This window comes from Salmo salar, chromosome 03 (assembly GCF_965601325.2).
Source record: "Salmo salar chromosome 03, fSalSal1, whole genome shotgun sequence".
In the NCBI taxonomy this organism is placed as follows: Eukaryota; Metazoa; Chordata; class Actinopteri; order Salmoniformes; family Salmonidae; genus Salmo; species Salmo salar.
This window is the reverse complement of record NC_138293.1, coordinates 67,531,049-67,544,806: the sequence shown is the minus strand read 5'-3', so window position 1 is coordinate 67,544,806 and position 13,758 is coordinate 67,531,049. Positions and strand designations below refer to the sequence as shown.

At 48.6% G+C, this 13,758-nt stretch overlaps 1 protein-coding gene across 1 annotated transcript in view; it reads right to left on the bottom strand.

The window, feature by feature from the left end:
* Nucleotides 1-6,008: 6,008 nt before the first annotated feature.
* Nucleotides 6,009-13,758, bottom strand: part of LOC106601260 (rho GTPase-activating protein 27) — a 31,179-nt gene continuing 23,429 nt past the window's right edge. Inside the window, exons 7-19 of the mRNA XM_014193336.3 lie at nucleotides 13,169-13,255; nucleotides 12,769-12,831; nucleotides 11,214-11,281; nucleotides 11,040-11,127; nucleotides 10,770-10,871; nucleotides 10,550-10,648; nucleotides 10,376-10,460; nucleotides 10,093-10,221; nucleotides 9,888-9,986; nucleotides 9,726-9,803; nucleotides 9,489-9,623; nucleotides 9,231-9,336; nucleotides 6,009-7,132 (exon numbers count right to left, since the gene is read on the bottom strand). Of these exons, the coding sequence (XP_014048811.2) occupies nucleotides 6,955-7,132; nucleotides 9,231-9,336; nucleotides 9,489-9,623; nucleotides 9,726-9,803; nucleotides 9,888-9,986; nucleotides 10,093-10,221; nucleotides 10,376-10,460; nucleotides 10,550-10,648; nucleotides 10,770-10,871; nucleotides 11,040-11,127; nucleotides 11,214-11,281; nucleotides 12,769-12,831; nucleotides 13,169-13,255 (1,317 nt within the window). The 3' untranslated portion in view covers nucleotides 6,009-6,954. The remainder of the gene's footprint in view (nucleotides 7,133-9,230; nucleotides 9,337-9,488; nucleotides 9,624-9,725; nucleotides 9,804-9,887; nucleotides 9,987-10,092; nucleotides 10,222-10,375; nucleotides 10,461-10,549; nucleotides 10,649-10,769; nucleotides 10,872-11,039; nucleotides 11,128-11,213; nucleotides 11,282-12,768; nucleotides 12,832-13,168; nucleotides 13,256-13,758) is intronic.

The following is a 13,758-nucleotide window of genomic DNA, read 5'->3' as shown; positions in this document are numbered from 1 at the left end:
TGTTGTAGACCATGGACAGGCCTCTATGTTGCTCCTTACTCTGCTTACTGTGGCTCATCCTTATGTTCTTGTGGGTCAGATGAGGGTTTAGGACGGACCTGTACTCTCTGAAGGTCTCCCACTCCTCTGGAGTTGTGTCCCATCTGGCCTGGCTGGAGAGGAAGGGACTGGGTGGAGTGAGGGGTGTCATCTTGGCAGCTCCCGCCATGCGAGGTTGAAGGTCGTCTTCTTGCCCATGTACATACTGTGCTACTATAACTTGGATAAGGTGAGGCTTGGCACCTTGGATGATCAGACCAGGTCCAGGTTCCCCGGTAAATCGTTGCATCTTGATCTGGGAATAAACACCTTTATCCGGCTCAAAGGGACCACAATGTAAGTGATGAATTGGTGGACTGTATATTATTTAGGTTAGGTTTTACTTCATGTGTTTGTTCCTGTTGTCACGACACCGACGGATGGTGGCGCCCCTCCTCGGCCGGGCGGAGCTCGGCGGTCGTCGTCGCCGGCCTACTAGCTGCCATCGATCCTTTTTTGTTTCAGTTTCTGTTGGTTAGGTCTAGGTAGGCACGCACCTGTTTTGGGTTAGTCATTAGTAGGGGGGCGTTATTTAGTTTAGCGTAGGATGTCTGTGTTTGTGCGTGATTGTGTTTCTTGTCCGGTTTATGTGCTTGAGGAACGTGTGCTGGTTTTCCTCTGCCTGTGGTTGGTTTCGCTGTGTTCACCACCGCAGAAGTATTTAAGGGCTGCGTCCCTATTTTTTGGCGACCACATCCATTTTCTTGAATAAAGAAGTGTGGTCAAGAATTCTCTGTCTCCTGCGCCTGACTCTACCTCTCCTGCTTTCTTGAGCCAGCCCGTGACAGAAATCACGCACCAAACTTGATGGAGTCAGCAGGAGCTTCAGCGCCAACCCTGTCCATGGAGGAAAGAGTTGACCAACACTCCACCCTGCTCCACCGTCTGGGGAACGCCATGGATCAGGTGTTGGCGCGCATGGAGAGCTGGGACCGAAGCGCTCTCGGCCTCCTGAACGCGGAAGGTCAACAGCCTGTGCCCCCACCAGCACCCACAGCACCCAGTACCAGTGGGGTGAAACTCGCTCCCCCCAGGGAGTACGATGGGACGGCCGCTGGGTGTAAGGGCTTCTTACTCCAGTTGGAGTTATACCTGGCGACCGTTCGTCCCTCTCCCTCGGGGGAGGAGAGCGTCAGCGTCCTCGTCTCCTGTCTCACGGGTAAGGCCCTGGAATGGGCAAACGCCGTGTGGGACAGTCCGGACTCAGCCAGGGACAACTACCCAGAGTTCACCCGCCGCTTTCGGGCAGTATTCGATCATCCCCCGGAGGGGAGAGCGGCGGGTGAGCGGCTGTTTCACCTGAGGCAGGAGACGAGGAGCGCGCAGGATTTTGCTCTCAAGTTCCGGACCCTGGCTGCGGGAGCAGGGTGGAATGAGAGGGCCCTTATAGATCACTACCGTTGTAGTTTGAGGGAGGACGTCCGCCGGGAATTAGCCTGTCGGGACACGACCATCACCCAGGAACAACTGGTGGATCTGTCCATCCGACTGGACAATCTGCTGGCCGCCCGCGGACATCCGACCCGGGCCCTGCTCATTCCACCCTCCAGCCCTCCTGCTCCCACGCCTATGGAGATAGGGGGGGCAGCAGCCAGGAAGACTGGAGGGGGAGTTCGCTCCTGCACCTCATGTGGTCGCAGAGGGCACACTGTGGACCGGTGCTGGAGAGACTCACCTGGGAGTCCAGAAGGCAGGCAGAGCGCTCCTTTGACACCTCAGGTGAGTCAGCACCAGCCTCACTCAGAGCCCCCTGTCCGTCACATGTATGTGTCAGTGTCTTTTCCGTGTTTCTCCCCTCACTCCCGGTTTAAGGCGCTAGTCGATTCAGGCGCGGCGGGGAGTTTTATGGACCGTGGGGTCGCGGCTAAGTTAGGGATTCCCCTGGTCCAGTTGGACCAACCCTTCCCCGTGCACGCCCTAGACAGTCGACCACTAGGGTCAGGGCTGGTCAGGGAGGTCACTGTGCCACTGGTCATGGTAATGCGGGGGGGTCATGAGGAGCGGATTAGTCTTTTCCTCATTGATTCCCCAGCGTTTCCAGTGGTTCTAGGGATTCCCTGGCTAGCCACTCACAACCCTAAGATTTCGTGGGGACAGAGGGCTCTTAAGGGGTGGTCAAATGAGTGCTCGGGCAGGTGCATAGGAGTTTCCATCGGTGCGACTACGGTGGAGAGTCCAGACCAAGTCTCCACCGTGCACATTCCCTCAGAGTATGCCGATTTGGCTATCGCCTTCAGTAAAACGAAGGCGACCCAATTACCACCTCATCGACGAGGAGACTGTGCGATAAACCTCCAGGTGGGCGCTGCACTTCCTCGTAGTCACGTTTATCCCCTGTCTCAGGAGGAAACAGCGGCTATGGAAACAGACGTCACTGAGTCTTTGAGGCAGGGATACATTCGGCCATCTAACTCACCCGTCTCCTCAAGCTTCTTTTTTGTGAAGAAGAAGGAGGGAGGTCTGCGCCCGTGCATTGACTATAGAGGTCTAAATGCCATCACAGTGGGTTTCAGTTAGCCACTACCTCTCATCGCCTCGGCGATAGAGTCATTTCACGGGGCGCGCTTCTTCACGAAATTGGATCTCAGGAGTGCATATAATCTGGTGCGTATCCAAGGAGGGGACGAGTGGAAAACTGCATTTAGTACCACATCTGGCCATTATGAGTACCTCGTCATGCCGTATGGGTTAAAGAATGCTCCCGCAGTCTTCCAATCCTTTGTGGACGAGATTCTCCGGGACCTGCTCGGTCAGGGTGTAGTGGTGTACATCGATGACATTCTGGTCTACTCCGCTACACGCGCCGAGCATGTGTCTCTGGTGCGTAAAGTGCTTGGGCGACTGGTGGAGCATGACCTATACGTCAAGGCTGAGAAATGTGAGTTTTCCAAACCAGCCGTCTCTTTCTTGGGGTATCGCATTTCCACATCAGGGGTAGTGATGGAATGTGAGCGCATCTCAGCCGTGCGTAATTGGCCGACTCCCACCACGGTGAAGGAGGTGCAGCGGTTTTTGGGATTTGCCAATTACTACCGGAGGTTTATCCGGGGCTTTGGGCAGGTGGCGGCTCCCATTACCTCACTGATGAAGGGGGGCCCGGTGCGGTTGCGGTGGTCCGCGGAGGTGGACAGGGCCTTTAGTCGTCTGAAGGTTTTGTTCACCGGCGCTCCGATGCTGGCGCACCCGGACCCCTCTTTGCCCTTCATAGTGGAGGTGGACGCGTCCGAGGCTGGGGTAGGAGCCGTGCTGTCCCAGGGCTCGGGCGCCCCCCCCAAGCTCCGCCCCTGCGCCTTCTTCTCTAGGAAGTTGAGTCCGGCGGAGCGTAACTATGATGTGGGGGACAGGGAGTTGTTGGCTGTGGTCAGAGCCCTGAAGGTGTGGAGACATTGGCTTGAGGGGGCGCATCACCCTTTTCTCATCTGGACTGACCACCGCAATCTGGAGTACATCCGGGCGGCGAGGAGACAACCCGCGTCAAGCCAGGTGGGCGATGTTCTTTACTAGATTTCAGTTTAACATCTCGTATATCCCAGGTTCCCGGAACACTAAGGCCGACGCACTGTCTCGTCTCCATGACGCCGAGGAACGGTCCACCGATCCCACTCCCATACTTCCAGCCTCCTGCCTGGTGGCACCGGTGGTCTGGGAGGTGGACGCGGACATCGAGCGGGCGTTACGGACGGAGCCTACTCCTCCGCAGTGTCCAGTGGGTCGTAAGTACGTTCCGCTCGGTGTTCACGATCGTCTGATTCGGTGGGCTCACACGCTTCCCTCCTCGGGTCATCCAGGGGTTGAGCGGACAGTGTGTGGTCTTAGTGGGAGATACTGGTGGCCCACCTTGGTGAGGGACGTGAGGCACTATGTCTCCTCCTGTTCGGTGTGCGCTCAGAGTAAGGCTCCCAGGCACCTGCCTAGAGGGAAATTACAGCCCCTCCCGGTTCCACAACGACCATGGTCCCACCTGGCGGTGGATTTCCTGACCGATTTCCCGCCGTCTCAGGGCAACACTACGATCCTGGTCGTTGTGGACCGGTCCTGGTCGTTGTGCTTCCGTTACCCGGTCTTCCTACGGCCCTGCAGACCGCGGAAGCCTTATTCACCCACGTCTTCCGGCACTTCGGGGTGCCCGAGGATATCGTCTCAGATCGAGGCCCCCAGTTCACGTCCCGAGTGTGGCGGGCGTTTATGGAGCGACTGGGGGTTTCGGTCAGTTTGACCTCGGGGTTTCACCCCGAAAGTAATGGGCAGGTAGAAAGGGTAAACCAGGAGGTGGGCAGGTTTCTGCGGTCCTACTGCCAGGACCGGCCAGGGGAGTGGGCAAGGTTCGTGCCATGGGCCGAAATGGCTCAGAACTCTTTGCGCCACTCCTCTACCAACATGTCACCATTCTAATGTGCGGTGGAGGAATGGGTTCAGCGCTCAAGGGAGACCTGGGACGCTGTGCAGGAATCCCTGGAACGAGCCAGGGAGCGACAAAAGGCGAGCGCTGACCGGCACCGCAGCGAGGCCCCCGCGTTCACCCCAGGGGAGAGAGTCTGGCTCTCGACCCGGAACCTGCCCCTCCGCCTGCCCTGCTGGAAGCTGGGTCGGCGGTTTGTGGGGCCATTTAAAGTCCTGAGGAGAATAAACGAGGTGTGTTACAGATTACAACTTCCTTCTTATTATCGTATTAACCCCTCGTTTCATGTGTCTCTCCTCAGGCCGGTGGTAGCTGGTCCACTGCAGGAAAATGAGGTACGGGAGGTCCCTCCACCCCCCCTGGACATCGGGGGGCCCCCGGCGTACACAGTCCGGTCCATCTTGGACTCCAGACGCCGTGCGAGGGGCCTGCAGTACCTCGTGGACTGGGAGGGGTACGGCCCGGAGGAGAGGTGCTGGGTACCGGTGGAGGACATATTGGACCCAGCGCTCATCCGGGAGTTCTACAGCCTCCATCCGGATCGCCCTGCGCCTCGCCCTCCGGGGCGTCCTCGAGGCCAGCGTCGGCGCGCTGCGGGAACAGCACGTCAGGGGGGGAGTACTGTCACGATACCGACGGATGGTGGCGCCCCTCCTCGGCTGGGCGGAGCTCGGCGGTCGTCGTCGCTGGCCTACTAGCTGCCATCGATCCTTTTTTGTTTCACTTTCTGTTGGTTAGGTCTAGGTAGGCACGCACCTGTTTTGGGTTAGTCATTAGTAGGGGGGGGGGGTTATTTAGTTTAGCGTAGGATGTCTGTGTTTGTGCGTGATTGTGTTTCTTGTCCGGTTTATGTGCTTGAGGAACGTGTGCTGGTTTTCCTCTGCCTGTGGTTGGTTTCGCTGTGTTCACCACCGCAGAAGTATTTAAGGGCTGCGTCCCTATTTTTTGGCGACCACATCCATTTTCTTGAATAAAGAAGTGTGGTCAAGAATTCTCTGTCTCCTGCGCCTGACTCTACCTCTCCTGCTTTCTTGAGCCAGCCCGTGACACCTGTGTGCTGGTAAGGGCACAGATGGCAGACAGGTAGGATTCCAGTTGAGGTGGTTTAATAATGCTGAAGATGCACCGCACAGTGTATGTAGTATGAATGGGATATGGCACTTAGTGGTCTTGCGACTTGCTGTAACCAAGGTGTGTGTGTGTGTGTGTGTGTGTGTGTGTGTGTGTGTGTGTGTGTGTGTGTGTGTGTGTGTGTGTGTGTGTGTGTGTGTGTGTGTGTGTGTGTGTGTGTGTGTGGTATATGAACAAGGACACACACTGTCTTGGCTAACACAATGAAAGCTAACTGGTGGGAAAACACAAGGATGGCTGGAACCTTCTCTCACTTGACTACTGATCTTCTCTGAGCTGTAGATCGCCCAGCATGCTCTGCTCCACTTCACCGGTGGGCGGAGCTACAGCTCTGATTTGATGAACTAACATTACTGACATGATTAACTACAAATACTTCACAGCCTTTTGGACAGAAACATTGACAGAAATGACATTCTTTTATTAGAAGAACATTCATTTATAAGGTAAGATGAACTCTTATGTACAGAGAAAAAAAGTTTTTCAAAATATCTTGATATATTGTTATTATCCTTGTTCTGTAATAACATTAATACTATAAAACAGCCATAATGTACAGTTATGCTCTATCATAATATATTTTCATATATACTGCCAATAACGTACAGCCACGTTATGCATAATGAACCACAATATAGTCGCAAGTAGTATTCCTTGGTAAATTCACAGCCTTTTTCTAAAGGAGGAAATAATCAAATAACTTTACAGTCAAGGCAGTGGTATGTTATCTGTATGGCTCGCCAAAAGGAAAGCAACAACAACCATTTTAATTGATTTGATAAGGAATATCTCATACTTGTATTGTTGATAAGGTAACGTTTGGGAAGGTATACAATATTTAATCTTTTTCATAGACTTTAACATATAGTTAATTAAGAGGTCATCCACTAAAAAGACCGATCTGTCTCAGATATGTCAATCCAAACCATGGATACAACATCAGAATATTCCCCCAAATACATGTACACCTACATGTAATATATATTTTATTTGTAAAACTAAACATGATGCCTATTGCCAGGTATTGTCATCGGATCCATGGTAAACTTTGGTATGTCAACATGTTCATCCATTTTCCCTTTTTACCCTCAACTTCATTTTGTCAATGTTCTTGTGAGTGGAAGTACCAAAACAGATGGATGACTGGATGGGTGGACAGCACGAGTTTGAAACTTGGGATGAAGGTTGAAGACTTGGAGCTACCACAGTTAAAGGCTAGTTCACTGACAGAAAAAAAACTCCCTTTACCAAATCTAGCAACCCATGTAACCATCAGTCTTTTCCCAGGACTTGGCAACCCCCATTGTCTCCGTCCCTCTTGACTCATGGATGCCATAGAAAATGTCTCAGCTGGGGGCAAATACTGTCTCAAACTCTTTGAGGATGAGCTCCACAATCTGGTTCTGGAAGACCATGTAAACGGTGATGTTGGCCGACTCAGTCTGGGGCCTGAGTAACGTAGGGCCAAACACGATGGCCACACTCTGGACTGACATACGGTTCTTTTCCCCAAACTCAATCACTCTGGAAGAGAGGAAGAGGAGGGAATGAGGAGAAGAGGGAGTGAGAGGAAGTAGTAGGTTGGAAAGTGTTTAGTATATCAGTTATTATATCATTTGTATAGTTTTATATAAAACATAGAATTATATATATACAGTTGAAGCCGGAAGTTTACATATACTTAGGTTGGAGTCATTAAAACTCGTTTTTCAACCATTCCACAAATTTCTTGTTAACAAACTATAGTTTTGACAAGTTGGTTAGGACATCTACTTTGTGCATGACACAAGTACTTTTTCCAACAATTGTTTACAGACAGATTATTTCACTTATAATTCGCTGTATCACAACTCCAGTGGGTCAGAAGTTTATATACACTAAGTTGACTGTGCCTTTAAACAGCTTGGAAAATTCCAGAAAATTATGTCATGGCTTTAGAAGCTTCCGATAGGCTAATTGACATAATTTGAGTCAATTAGAGGTGTACCTGTGGATGTATTTCAAGGCCTGCCTTCAAACTCAGTGCCTCTTTGCTTGACATCATGGGAAAATCAAAAGAAATCAGCCAAGACCTCAAAAAAGAAATGGTAGCTCTCCACAAGTCTGGTTCAGTATTGGAAGCGATTTCCAAATGCCTGAAGGTACCACGTTCATCTGTACAAACAATACTACACAAGTATAAACACCATGGGACCACGCAGCCATCATACTGCTCAGGAAGGAGACGCATTCTGTCTCCTAGAGATGAACATATTTTGGTGCGAAAAGTGCAAATCAATCCCAGAACAACAGCAAAGGACCTTGTGAAGATGCTGGAGGAAACAGGTACAAAAGTATCTATATCCACAGTAAAACGAATCCTATATCGACATAACCTGAAAGGCCGCTCAGCAAGGAAGAAGCCCCTGCTCCAAAACCACCATAAAAAAGCTGGACTATGGTTTGCAACTGCACATGGGGACAAAGATCGTACTTTTTGGAGAAATGTCCTCTGGTCTGATGAAACAAAAATAGAACTGTTTGGCCATAATGACCATCGTTATGTTTGGAGGAAAAAGGGTGAGACTTGCAAGCCGAAGAACACTATCCCAACCGTGAAGCACGGGGGTGGCAGCATCATGTTGTGGGGGTGCTTTGCTGCAGGAGGGAGTGGTGCACTTCACAAAATAAATGGCATCATGATGAAGTAAAAGGATGTGGATATATTGAAGCAAACTCTCAAGACATCAGTCAGGAAGTTAAAGCTTGGTTGCAAATGGGTCTTCGAAATGGACAATGACCCCAAGCATACTTCCAAAGTTGTGGTAAAATGGCTTAAGGACAAGAAAGTCAAGGTATTGGAGTGGCCATCACAAAGCCCTGACCTCAATCCTATAGAATATTTGTGGCAGGAACTGAAAAAGCGTGTGTGAGCAAGGAGGCCTACAAACCTGATTCAGTTACACCAGCTCTGTCAGGAGGAATGGGCCAAAATTCACTCAACTTATTGTGGGAAGCTTGTGGAAGGCTACCCAAAACGTTTGACCCAACTTAAAGGCAATGCTACCAAATACTAATTGCGTGAATGTAAACTTCTGACCCACTGGGAATGTGATGTTTTTTTTATTTTACCCCTTTTTTCTCCCTAATTTCATGGTATCCAATTGGTAGTAGTTACAGTCTTGTCTCATTGCTGCAACTCCCGTACGGACTCGGGAGAGGCAAAGAGCCATGTGTCCTCTGAAACACAACCTAGCCACACTGCTTCTTAACACAATGCACATCCATCCCAAAAGCCAGCCACACCAATGTGTCAGAGGAAACACCATACCCCTGGCAACCTGGTCAGCGTGCACTGCGCCCGGCCAGTGACAGGAGTCACTGGTGTGCAATGAGACAAGGATATCCCTGCCGGCCAAACCCTCCCTAACCCAGCCCCATGGACCTCCCGGTCGCGGCCGGCTCGAACACAGAATCTCCACTGCGCCACCCAGGAGGCCCATAAAACAGGGAATTTTTACTAGGATTAAATGTCAGGAATTGTAAAAAACTGAGTTTAAATGTATTTGGCTAAGGTGTATGTAAACTTCAGACTTCAACTGTATATAAAAAAATGCCAGTTTATACCACAACAAGCACTCACTTGAGGAGGTGTTTGAAAAGGAGGTGCATGGTATCGTGGTTGGGCAGGGGAAGGGACCTCACCAGGTCACGGAAGTACAACACCTTCTGAGGATAGTCCTGGATTTCTACCAGAGAAAGCGTCATCCCAAATGTCTATTTATTCACATCCTTTCATGCTATTTAGGTCAGACTATGTCAGTTCATTACTATCATGTAATTTGAGTCTGACTATTAAGATGCATCCAGAATGTTTTATTAGGGCCTGGCCTAGACTTACTGATGGCAGCGATAAACTTGTCGAAGAAGCTGTAAGGGAATAGAGGTTCAGGCAGCTCCCTCAGGAAAAGCTTTAGTGCCCCCGTGATCACATGGATCTCCTCCCACTGACCATCCTCTAGGTCCAGAGTTTCCTCTGGAGGGAGGGAGGGAGGGCATGAGGACAGAGAATATGGTTGATAATACTGCAAGATGCTCCATCTACAAATTCATTACTAGTCCTTGAAACTTGCTTTACCATGATCTGCTTTGTGACGTAGTCTCTGAATGACAGCTAGATTCCCACTAACTCTGTAGATCCCATCAATGTCCAGACCTAAGGGGAATGTACAATTGTGTTACCCTATTAGAGGTGGTAAAGGTTGATATTACGGTATCAGGATAAAGAAGGAATACCTACCTCTAATCTCCACTGCCCTGATGCACTTCTCCACAAACCTGGGCACAGTGCTGTTCTCTCGATGGCACAGCGTGTCCAGATGACAACCAAACACATTATCTAGAGAACCACGATGAAAAACATTCTGAGTGCCGTAAAGGTATCATAAGGTGCAATAAGGTTACTCTGCTATGTCATTTAACCATGTTATAAAGCCCAGTCTTACCTCTTATGTAGCCCTTCTCCTTCACTGACTGCAGTGTGGGCCTCTTCTGGAGGAACTTGCGTAGTTTGGTGCGGACACGCCCCTGATCTGATGACTCAGCACTGATGCCTGGCGTAATTTTGGTGGCTGCTGGAGGGTGCAATTAATGATGGGTGCAGCTTTCGTTAACTACCTGATCTAATGCCCAGTTATGAAATATTGACATTTTACACCTATTTACACCTCAAAAGCACTGAAAGACCTGGTGGTTCGTAATAGTAGGTTGTTGGACACTCATACTTACAGCTGGTCCTCTTGTCTCTGTCTGAAGCAAGTGGAGATTTCTCCATAGGCTCCTCCTCTTCCTCTTCCGACAAGTGATCTTGGTCCTGAGAGAGGAGAGGTTATAATGAAGACCGACGCCCCCTTGGCCTACTCTAATTAGAACTTGTTACATAGACACCTCCTGGATACTCACCAGCTGTCTGACGGAGTCCAGTATGATCTTGTGCCAGTCACAAATGATGCTCTCTGTGTCGTACTGGACCAGGTACTCACACCCATGACGCGTTTTTAACTGGAGCGGGAGAGGGAAAAAGCCATACCAAGAGTTAAATTAAATTCATTTTGATTCAGTTCCTGAATTGAATGAAATAGAACTGACTTCAACCCTGATAGACCTTAAACAGAGCCCATACCTCCAAAACGTTCTTCTTGCTGGACTTGTCCTTGGGGGCCCAGCCCACAGTGGCTCCCCGCAGCTCCACTGTGTACTCTGGGGTGATCTGATTGGTCTTGTTCTGAGGAATCACGGACCAATGACATTCATTCAACAGACCTGGTGGTTCGTAATAGTAGGTTGTAGGACACCCAATCCTGACAAGCAAGCAAATCATTCTTTATGAATACAATGAGCTTATTTTCTAAAGTGGTGGCTGTGAGTGGTTATTGTAACAAAATGTTCTTACAGAGTTTCCCAAGGGTGCAGATTTTGGTTCTTTGTGAAATGTGAGAATGCCTCCATGCAGCACAGTCCATGACGGACTCCAATTCTTCCTATTAGAAAACCAGAAAATAAGGAATCATTGGTCCATTGCGCAAATCACAATGTGTTGTAATCTTTGCGGTTGACTTGACATTACCTAATTCTTTTCCCATTGTCGGCCACCTTGGTTTTGTTCAGGATCCCTGCCTTCTCTAGTAGATGTGTCTAAAACGAGCAAAATAGAGACAAATATTAACAAAATATCACAAACGACAGAGGGAGAGTGTATGAACATTTCTACTAATGGTGATTACCAGGAACCCACAGACCTCAGATCAGGTTTAAAGATGTTGTTAGTTATATTGTACTGTACGCACATCAGTGGAGGCTGCTGAGGGGAGGACGGCTCATTATAATGTCCGCAATAGAGTGAATGGAATGGAATCAAACACATGGTTTTCATGGTTTTCACTGACATACATAGGTAAATTAGTTAAGCATTTAGTACCCACATTGGGTCATATGCTACTGGACATTGCCCATCGGCCTACTGGCTGATATGAACATTGGACTGTTCATGTTAGCAGATTATTGTAATTGTGGGCTATAATGTTAGGCCAAGATAAAGTATTGCTGTGATTTTGCAATGCAAATACTAGGCCACTAGGTGGCAGCAACAAATGTTTGTGTTGGCAGTGTTCCAGATTATGCTGAATTCTTAGGCTATGAGTCCACAGGTAAAGATCAAAGGGTATAAGTAGCAGATTCTAGTCAGGTATCAACATGGGAGTGGTCAATCTCTCGTGTGTGTGTGTGTGTGTGTGTGTGTGTGTGTGTGTGTGTGTGTGTGTGTGTGTGTGTGTGTGTGTGTGTGTGTGTGTGTGTGTGTGTGTGTGTGTGTGTGTGTGTGATCTTTGTGCATGAGTGCACAATTATACATGCTTGGGCGTGAGTGTGTTTGTTTGCATGGATTCATAAAATGGGAAATGATCCTTTGGGGTTGACTTTGCTTATAGCATTGACATTCAGCACTTTGACATTACTGTGCCTACTACATAAGACAGCACCATATGTACATTCAGCACAATGCTTTGAAAGGCAATGCAATAAAATATGGTGTCAATCAGATCTGAAAGTATTACCCAACAAGCCACCACTTGGACCACAAGGTCCAACAAAAACAACTACAAATGCTCCCTCTCCCCACTAGGGGGTAGTGTCAATGGTGGTCTATCATGACATGATCATTTAGTACAGGGTTGAATCAAATAATCAAAGCTTGATGATGAGTTAGTTATTTGAATCAACTGTGTAGTGCTAGGTCAAAAAAACTGAATGTGCACCCAGGGGGGCCCCAGGACGAGTTTGGAAAACCCTGATTTAGCAGATGCTTGTATTCCAGATCGCTTTCTTATCCACACACGAAGCAAGGAGAGAGAACAACCCATTCAAAGTTAGTAATTTCACTTAAACACCACATAAGAAACTCTTAATCAGCCCTTTTAAGAGCATATGTGTATATAGTATGTACTGTAACCAATATCTAATCCATTAGCTCCCCTTCCCAAGCACCGTTAGTTCTCCTATCCAATTCTATATCATAGTGTGTTAGTTATATCAGAACACCCACACACCAGCAGAATGCAATGCCTGTCTGGCAAACAACACTATGCATCTATCTATCAGGCCTGACGTGGGCCGTAAGAACCTACGTGCTCATGATGTGAGTCTGTGCTCAGATGTGACAGTCTACTCCGTACTCCCAACCTATCAGTCTTTATGGAGAAAACAATAGAAGTCTTCAATGAATGGGATAATGGGCCTTCAGGCTCTTTGTCATTTAGAAGTATATGTGTGCTGTCTGTACAGTAGAGTACATTTTATTGAGTTAGTAGAAGGGTTGGGGTCAATTACATTTCAGGAAATGAATTAATTCAATTCATAAAATTAGCAATAAAATCATTGCTGAAAAATAATGCAATTTCCAATTCAATTATTGTGTATACTAGTCCAACACGTATCATTTATTATTGAGGGCCAGTAGAAAATGACCTGACAATGATCCCTATGGATTCAAAACCTTATCGTGTCGTACGTTCTTACTGTACTTACATGGTGTGGCGCCTCGGGGGAGTTGCCTGAGCTGGATGCTTCACTGGTGACGTCCGAAACGTTTCTCCTATGTGTTGGAAAGAACCTCTGCCAAGCGCAAGGGAGGGAATTAGGTTCAGGTTGGTTAGTCAACAGTAGTTGATAGGGCCTTATTGTTCGAACAGAGCAGAAATCCTGTCAAATGTTATGAGTCATAATTCTATCCGCTTTCTCCCCTGCCCCCTCCATTCTTGTTGTAGTTTCTCCCATTTCGTTTTGTAAGTGACCTCCTGAGAGGAAATCAACTAGGGCAGGTGTTTCCATCTCCTGTTGAGGGGGTCGACAACGACACATACACAACGGCATCATTCCACAAGGGCATTGTGCATAAAGCTGTGAGGGCCAGGTGTCTCATGTCAGGGACTAGTCCTAATGGCTTGTTTTCTTAGGACTACCAGAACGGCAAATGCTGCAGTTTCTATGTTCCTGTACTGTAGTGCCAAATTCAGTCTAGATTCCAAAAAGAGATTCTAATGGCCCATAAACGTCTGTTGCTATACCAACGGTGTGAAACCTCCTTCAATGTCCCTGTCCATGCTCGGGGCTCCCCA